Source organism: Mercenaria mercenaria, chromosome 4 (assembly GCF_021730395.1).
Source record: "Mercenaria mercenaria strain notata chromosome 4, MADL_Memer_1, whole genome shotgun sequence".
Taxonomy (NCBI): Eukaryota; Metazoa; Mollusca; class Bivalvia; order Venerida; family Veneridae; genus Mercenaria; species Mercenaria mercenaria.
In genome coordinates, this window is record NC_069364.1 from 78,980,196 (window position 1) to 78,989,781 (window position 9,586).

At 33.2% G+C, this 9,586-nt stretch overlaps 1 protein-coding gene across 10 annotated transcripts in view; it reads left to right on the plus strand.

The window, feature by feature from the left end:
- The window catches only part of LOC123552248 (uncharacterized), a 99,285-nt gene extending 90,148 nt beyond the window's left edge, over positions 1-9,137 (plus strand). For all 10 annotated transcript variants that reach the window (XM_045341755.2, XM_053541750.1, XM_045341752.2 and 7 more), the window contains exon 2: positions 7,229-9,137. In XM_045341755.2, coding sequence (XP_045197690.2) covers positions 7,265-7,879 — 615 coding nt within the window. In that variant the 5' untranslated portion in view covers positions 7,229-7,264 and the 3' untranslated portion in view covers positions 7,880-9,137. The remainder of the gene's footprint in view (positions 1-7,228) is intronic.
- The last annotated feature ends 449 nt before the right edge of the window (positions 9,138-9,586 follow it).

Below are 9,586 nucleotides of genomic sequence, written 5' to 3' on the forward strand. Positions count from 1 at the left end.
AGGTCACATGTGCTCAAAAACTAGGTCACTTTGTCAAATAATAGAAATAACGACGTCATACTCAGTTGAACACTGGGTCATTTGGGGATAGGTGAGCGATTCAGGACCATCATGGTCCTCTTGTTTTTCTTTTGTTGTTTTACATAATTCTTTCAAAACATACAATCTCATTACTAGCTGAATTCACTCAATAACTGATTTCCTTTTCAGTGTAAGAACCATTTTCTCCGATTTTATAAGCACATGCAGTGAACAGGTATGAAGATATATACAGTTGCTGAAAGAAATGGCAAAAGAATAGCGGATATAATTTCCGTTGTATGTTAGAAAAACTGTAATAATGGTTTCAATCAATCTGACTAAAGTACATCTCCTATTACGCTTCGCATAGGATCTGAAAACGACCTATTCGTTGCCTCGTTCTGACGGCCCTTTTACTAGCCAATCAGAGCCTAGCTTACAACATCTTGCAAATCTACCTCTAGCATTGACTTTTGATATTTACAATTCTTATGTCGTAATGTATCATATAGCCGGTTAGCTCAGTCGGTAGGCCACTTGCTTTGTAAGCGAGGGGTCCCAGGTTCGAGTCCTGGAATAACTGCAAATTATTCTTACTCTTTAACAATCAAACAAGTCGCCTGGTTGGATAACATAAAAATAGCAATAATGGAAATCCAAAATATACAGAAGACGAATGTGAATGGGTCGTTCTCAGATCTTCGTTTAGAAGATCAAGTACTTTAGTCAGATTGGGTTTCAGTTATCGTAAAGTATTGAAAAATGAAACTTATATCGAAATTATCTCAGCTAGTTCTGCTCGTTTGAAACACCGGAAGTGATGCATTTTTTATCACAATGTAATAGACCATATTTTCAGTTGTTAGAAGTTTCATGGAAATCTACTGTAAAGAAAACTTTCTATTTGCGATAATGTCATTAAAACTGTTATTTTCCCAATGACTCCAATTATGAAAACTTGTGTAAAATCAATTTTTTTTTTCATATCAGTCTCGCAATAAATCAAGCACATGGCCATATATTTTTTATTTGCCAAAAGCTCTTAGTAATTCTGAATGTTAATCAGATTCAACCTGATAGAAAAAAAGTTATGTGAACGCGAAGAACTATTTTAATAGCACACTGTTTTCTAATATTTCTTGTTTATAACTTTTTGCTTCATTCTCATCAAATTATTCCCGAAGGAAGTGTTTCCAACTTTTTTTAAAACTCTATCAGATGTTGATAGCTCTCCTTTTTATATAATATTTGTGATATTTTTTTGTAAAACTTCAGCTCATTTCCACTTTTATCATTATTGTTGGGAATATTTGATCTGTGTGAAAAGTGCCTTTTTCTAATATTAGTAACTTTCTTGTGAGCTACTCAGTTCTATTTAATTATCCTCATGCGGGATTAACTGTTTCCTGTCTTAATAAATATCGGTTTTGTTGTACTTTTATTTTTCATTACCTTTTAAATATTTCTATATTTAAGGGGAAATTTGAACTGTATCACATATTAAAGCAGTTTTTTTCTGCGATTTTATTTTGTAATCGTTATGCTTTATTGCCACTTATTATTATTGTGGGGAATAAGACTGTTTTCTTCTAATATTTGTTGCCTTTAATAACATTTTTCATTTTTGCTTAATTGCTATTCTGGGGAATGTTTGAACTGTATTGATAGCCCACAATAGCTAGTATTATTTCTAATAAGTTTTTGTTTCTTTGGCACGTAATTGTTCTTTTATGCATTATAGTTTCTATTTCATTACAGTTTCTTCAAGTTGTCGACTTTAACCTTGCGTGTAAAGATAATGTGAATGAAATAAATCAACTGTGGCGTTTCTATTTTCTGAACCATAAATAGTATAATATCAAAACTATTTGTATCCAAATCAAAGGTGAAAGACATGAACGCATGTGTTCTTTATTCAAGAATGGCAGCGTAAATTAATCCATTTAAGCATGCAAATCATTTTTGCTGGTGCATATTTTACTTAACATCTCATAACGCATGAAGGATTGAGTGAGTAGACTTTTGTCATATAACTTGGCTAGTCTTGCCTATAAAAATTAGTCTCTTGGTGGTCTGAATCGAGCATTGGTGTACTGATACCTGGCTTGATCCTCGTCATACAGTCGGATACTTTATCACTTATAGCGGATACTTAGTCACTTATAGTAGAGCTGATCTCAGCGGGGAATTATTTTATTCACACCTTCTTTCTACTACAGTGTCTATTTTCGGGTGGCCCGCATTGCGAAATGAGGCTCTGGTCTAGCTTACTGTGCTCTATGCTTACTTGAACTCTACTTTAGTTATTACGCGTTTCGAAAGATGTAAGAATCTAAAAGCGTATTACCAGTTTACGTGTGATTCATTATACCGATATTTATTTCAAAAGCATTTCATTGTGATTATATATTATTATAATATATTTATTTTCTTGTCAACCCGATTCACAAAAGGCAAACATTGCTACAAGAATTTCTTGAATAAAACAGGTTTTGTTTAGCCAATCGGTTTAAAAAAATACGTACTAGAAGCCAAGAGAAAACCTTTTTAACTCGTACATTTTTAAGCTTGTTGAATTACAGCCGTCTGTATTTATATTGATTAACATATGACTGCACATTTAAATGTATTTGTCTTTAAATATGGAAGTAAAAGTAAAATGATCCATTCGTCAGAATTCAAATCGTAGAATTTTGAAAACGACATACTTACTATAATTTACTCAGTCGATTCTGTTTTCTCTTGGAAACCACATATTCGCATATTTACCACACTGACATAATTTGAATACCGTTCACTAGAACAATTGTCTGTTGTGATTTTATGTCTATGTTTTATTCTTTGCCTACCAACCAGGTATTATGTGTTTTTTTTTCCATATTCTTAGCACAGGCAATATAGATAAGGTATCATATATCTAAATTGTATTTTTAAAAATGACTAGAGAAATGCTACTTCGGTAACAAAACTATTTGATGATATAAGAAATATTAGGTGATGTTGATAAGTTGAAATATTTTTGCAGCAGTATTACGTCTGATGTAAATAAAATGCTTAAAGATGCACGTGCAACAGAATGCAAACCAGCGTTTGTTAACTCGACAGTATCCAGTATAGCATTTTAGGTTTTAGTCAATTAACCTAATATCCCCTTTTTACACGTAAGATAAATAAAATGTATTGTACAAATATAAACCACAAAAATAGCATCAGTATAATACTTACTGGAAATTTACAAAACCTTTCGAACTCATCTTGAAATACGGGACAGTTCTAAGGGCAGATCATATAGAAAATGAAACAGTGACGTTTGCCTCCAAGGCTTTTTGCAGAATCAAAAGCTCCTCAATCTGTATATCGCAGTACATTGTATTCATACTACAAACGCAGTGGCCTAATTTTTTTCTGGCATTCCGACAAGTTTCCAGCAGGTAAATGATTAACGAAAGAGAATTTTCTGGTTAATTGTACATAAAATTGTTTTAAGTCGTTAGAACAGACAGTTGCTTCTTTTGATTTTAAGAATACCACCTTACAATTTAATTGATAACTTTAATTACCGCTGTGAAAATTATTAGGTCTGTACTGATATTTATGCTTTATTTTCAAACAATGCTAATCTTCCTTACCAACACAGCATCTTTGCTAACATACTGATGTTAGTTGAATTTATTTGGATGCATATCTATAAACACTTTTGTAATCAATTCTAAATCTCTGTGGGAGCAAGTGATCCATTTAAGATGCTTGCTAGAGATGTCTGTCTGAAAGTTTAAATCAAACTTTTAATGAAGCAATCGTCTGAGTGGGAACATCTGGTGGGAAGCAAGGCAGATTAATATCCGTTTATTTCTATGTCTCCGTGTATTTCTATAAGCAATGTTATATAGGGAAAAATACAGCGTTGAAATATCGGTGGAGTTGTTGTTATAATGTGGTGATCACTAGGAGAGATATTTGCGTTGTCTTTGGCAAGTCATATTATCTTATAACCTTGAATAGTACATTGGATTAACCAGACATCAGTGCAAATCAATGAGGGTTTCTATTTTAACATTCATAATAGACTTTGGACATGGTTATTCCTATTGGGATATTTATGCTTGTTTCCATGGAAACGAACTATTTAAGCCATGCTTAGTGTCTGAGTTTGTCATTTAAGATGCTCTTGACTTTGTTATCTAAGCTTGTCAACCTCTTAGTTGTTGTTTTAATTTTTAGCTGTTTGATTTGTTTAGGTAAGGCCTTCAGGCAGTACACGATATTTTTAACAACACACGAAACCGAAAGTAATTCTAAAGCAAATTTGAATGCCACCTTATTTTTAAGCTTACAAGTTAATTTACAATAATGCCGTAAAAGGTTAGAAAACATTTTATTTTTCTGCCGGACAAATACTCCAATTGTACTATTTTGTTTATATGAAAAAAGATTATTGATGTACAATGTAGATATTTTACTTTCAGCAGACGTAACACGATCATCGACTAAAAGGCCTCATTTTGCTTAAAACATGTATGCACTTAACAGAATTTCAGGAACACTGGCTGAGTGACTTTTAATTTACCGGAAGTACCGTTGGGGAAATAGTAAAATGCACAATTAGATTTCTAGACGTAATACTGGTCAATTACCTTCTAGTTAATATATTTCATTCCGTAATCAAAATGATATTGAATTACCCTGTATTTAAGGAACTATTTAACGTATCTGTACACATGATGCGAAGGCTTTTGCAAAGGTTTTTAGAATGGTTGCGTTAATACAAACCAATAGAAACACATATTGTAGGCGCACTGATATTTTTGCGACGAATTCAGTGTTTAAAATGGCACGTGAACTCGTACTTTATTTTCATGCTCTCAAAAGGGCGAACATATAGTTGCCGCTTTGTCCGTCCGTCCGTCCGCCCGTCCGTCACACTTCTGTCCGGAGTATAACTTGAAAAGTATTATTGCCATTTGATTGAAACTTCACATAATGATAGAGGCCATGAGACAAAGTGTAATGTCAAAGAATCATAACTCTACCTTACTAGTTTTTGAATTATTTAAGAAATAATTTATAGGAAAAAAGTGCTTTAACGCTATATATGCACGATGGGCGGTTATACGTCGGGCGTAATAATTTTACGAGGGCGCAGCCCGAGTGAAATTATTTGACGACGTATTACCGCCCGAGAGTATAAATAGTGTTAAAACACTCTTTTGCTATGAATTATTTCGGTTCTAATATGCTCTGAATCTAAAACAGTAGACACAATATAGTAGCGCTCTTTCTTGGTCGCAACAAAAACTCTGACGTCACCGCACGTTAACGTGACGTCATTCTAGCGTAAGAGTGTTTTAACAGAGAAAAGCATATTAGAACTCTCTTTATTATACAAAATAAGGCTTGTCCGGAGTATAACGTGAAAAGTATTAATGGCATTTCATTGAAACTTCACCAAATGATACAGGCCATTGACAAAAAGTGCCTTGTCAAAGAACAATAACCCTACTTTGTCTAGTTTTTTAATTATCTTCCTTTATTATACAAAATAAAGCTTGTCCGGAGCATTACTTGAAAAGTATTAACGACATTTCATTGAAACTTCACAAATTGTTAGAGGCAATTGACGGGAAGTGCAGTGTTAAAGAAAGAACCATAACTCTACCTATTCTTCTTTTTATTATCACCATTTTTTTTTTTTTTTTGGTTTCTAATACGTTATTCCCCATATTGGGACAAGCACATGCATCGGGGAGGATCATTCGGTTTTACCGATTCCTTGTCTCTACATGCTATAATTTTGTTTATTATTACGATATATTCATTTCTCTTCTACGATATCATAGCTTGTTTACCACCTGCGTTGTTGTGTTTACTCGTAGAGCAAGAAATGGGTAAATTTAGAGATGAAACATTTCTCTTGTTTACAACAAGCAGCATAAATATAGCAGATTTCGCACGGGATTATTTGGAAGTATATGAAATTGAAATTCGTTTCTCCGCATTTTCAAAACATATTACTATGACTTTAACATGCCTAATTAGACTAGTGTATCAGTCCTTAGTGTTTATTTATAGAAGGAAAATATATATTAAATAAATAGGATAAAATATGACGTTAATCACAAGGTTTCTTATTCGGTTCAACTGTTCTTTTTGAGTTCTCAGTTACTATTTGGAATTGTCTTCAATTGATACGGGCAATATTATCCGCTACAATAATGTTACATATTTAAGTTAAGTTCTCGTATTCTTTACAGATGTTTTGTGATGAAAAATAAAACACATTCTAACACGATCCGCAACCATTGCTATATAAACATATAGCGAAATCGCCTATACATGAATCTACGATAAAATATGGTTGGCTGTTACATTTCACCCCCTATGATTGTACCATTAGAGCTTCTACTTTAGTTCCATTACATACGAATTATTTCAGGGCCAAACGGTTGACGGTTGAAAACAGCATTTCAAAAACATAAATATAATAAAAACTCATACTGACCTATGTGTAGGTCCGTAAAACACACTCTGATTTCTACGAGCGAATTCAATTAGCTTAATTATGATTCAGCGGTGACGTCATAAATGTATGACATAAAGTATGACGTCATAATGATGTGACGTCATATAAAAGTTAATCTCGTCACTCGTAATACAGGGTCAACTCGCTTATTTTGATGATTCTGTTCATAATTAGTTTGCGAGCTGTTAGATTACTAAATTATATATACTTCTCAAAATTCTGATAAAAAATAAACAAATATATATACGTTCCATTGGCTATGCAACACTTTCTAACCATAGGGGGTAAATTGTAACAGCATATGACCCGAATGACGTATTACGCGGAAAATGTAGTACTGTAAAATGCGAATTATTTGCATTGTTAGAATCGAAATAATAAATATGTTCCAATAGTTTTATCAATTAATAAAACATGGGCAGTCGTTTGGATGCGAATAATTAAATCACTCGTGCTGCGCACTCGTGATTTAATTATTACGCATCCAAACTCCGGCCCATATTTTATTAACTGATAAAATATAGGAACAGATTTATTATTTCTTAATTATAATGCACTAATTCTGAAGCGTATCTAAGATGTTTGTGCCAGTTTGCTTTCCAGGTGACTGATGTCCTTTTCTAGACCGGTTACATTTAATTGTACTTTAAGACAGTGGAAGTTATCACGTTCTTTTTTATTTTCCAGGTAGACTAAACGTTGATGTGCAACTAGAATAAAACTATGAACAATATGGCGATGCAGGGAAGAGTGAACGACCCGCTTTTCCACTTTGAGACGCATTTTCCAGAACGACTATCACGTTTACATCTTAACCCAGAGTACTCTGGTCATCCGGTCCAGAGGAAAAATAAACGCTCACGCGCTAGAAATGGTGCGAGATACAAGACTCAACCAGTGACATTTGATGAAATCCAAGAGGTTGATGAAGAAAATATTAAAGAGGAAGATAAAACCGATGGACTTAAACATCAGTTTGCGGCATTCTCTAAGTCAATGGATGGATTAGTCCCTAGATTTAAAAGTAAGCTGGCCGATGATGTAATTCAAGAGGTTGTTGAAGTTACAACGAATGACGTTAAACCAAATAAGACAAAAATTGGTGATATCGGTAGAATTCAGTCTGATTCTCCAGAGCTTAGGTTACAAAGTGTGGAATCAGATGAAACTTGTAAAGAAAATAAGGAAAATGAGCCAAGCAATGGCTCTAAACCAGAAAATGCGCCATTAGGATTACCTCCCTCTGGGCCGAATACGCGACGACAAAGAACAACAGCTAAGGCAAAGAAGCGCCAAATGCAAGCGGAGGTTCAGGGTGGGGGAGACAAAGGAACTTAGAGACAACTGTATTTTCGCTTATTCTTTATTTTGTTTAGATCTTTAAATGTTGTAGCGTGTGTGTTTATCATCGTTAACATAAAGCTTACATAGGTTATGAAATCAATTATTTATCTGTGCCTTTTGTTGATATGCTATTTATAACAGTGGGTAATTGTTAACATTTTTCGGATATATACGTTGAAATGAGGAAAACGTTCTATATGAAAAGCACGTTTCAGAAACAAAAGAATTGTACATATTTGAGTGGAAATACCAGTCCTTCATCACATAGAACTAAATATAATATAATTTGAACAGAACAAATTATGGATGTTTACAAAAGAACAGTCTTACTTGTTATAAAGCACATGCTAAATGTTAAAGTATTAAAATACAATTGTGCTCTTAAGAGGGACACAAATAATACAATCTCATCGATTATGAAGTATATGTTTGTAAATTAAAGGGGAATAATGCCATCGAATATTTAATTCATGGATCAGAGTGGAAAATCTACTACACTAGTAAAACATCATCGGATACTGATTTATTAGTAGAGTGGAACATGTACTCGGATGTTAAATATGTGGATAAGAGTGGTAATTCTACTAGTAAAACGTCATAGATATTGAATTTGTCGATTAGAGTGGAAAAACGCTAGTCAAACACCATCAGATATTGAACGTGTGGGTTAGTGAAAAGCAATTAGTACAACAGTCATGAGGAATGCACTTACAATACAGAAAACAGTGGTGGATTAGTGATAGTACATCTTCATCACGTGCTAACAATTATTCATTAGATTTTGTTGATTAGAGCGCGAAAGTCTAGTATAGTTTCAGCAAAAGCATGTCATCAACATCAAAATTTGTGGGTTTATGTGGATAAAGCGTCATCGGTTAAATGTAATGTGGTCACAATTAATAGTAAGCATTTTTATGTGGATATGACAACATTATCGGTTAGGAAGCAAATGTTTGTTTATATGTTATATAATAATAATTTGTGGATTACACCGGAAAGAAAAACTAGTTCAACGACATTGGGCATAAAGCATGTTGTCACATCCAACATCAGTATTTGTGGGTAACAGTAATAAAACAATTATAGTACAACGTCATCTGTTGCAAAGCACGTGCTTACGCAGAAATATAAATATTTGTTGAATATAGTGAAAAACTTGTATCGAGTCCTACAAAGGTTGTGTATAAGATGCTATCATTATTTTTTTTGTAATATGGTGCTCATGAACTTTTATAAAACAGGATTCAATAGATCTACATGTTGTTTCATGTTTAATGCTTGAATCGTCCCAAAACGGAGAGACATGTCATAATTATTGAAAAACTAGCAATGTAATGTTGTATTTGTGTCACAATTGAAAATTCGAGAAGAGAAAAATCTTTTAGGTTGCATGTAGAATGCACTTGCCAGATTATAAATAATTTTGCTGTAAAATGCTATAAAACAGTTAATAAGATTTTTCGTTTCGTTCTTAGTGGAATGGTAAGTAACAAAGAATACTTAAAATATCGCGTCAGCTAAATATTAAAATATTATCCTGTTTGATATTTCTCTTTGTTTTTATACATCAGGATCTGAATTAATTATTCTATGCATGTAAATGATAATACGAAAATTAAAGGAAAAAGTTAAAAAAAAATTGTGTTGCACGTGGAAAACTCAAGATAGAAATATATATTTGTTGTTAGGGCACGTGCATAA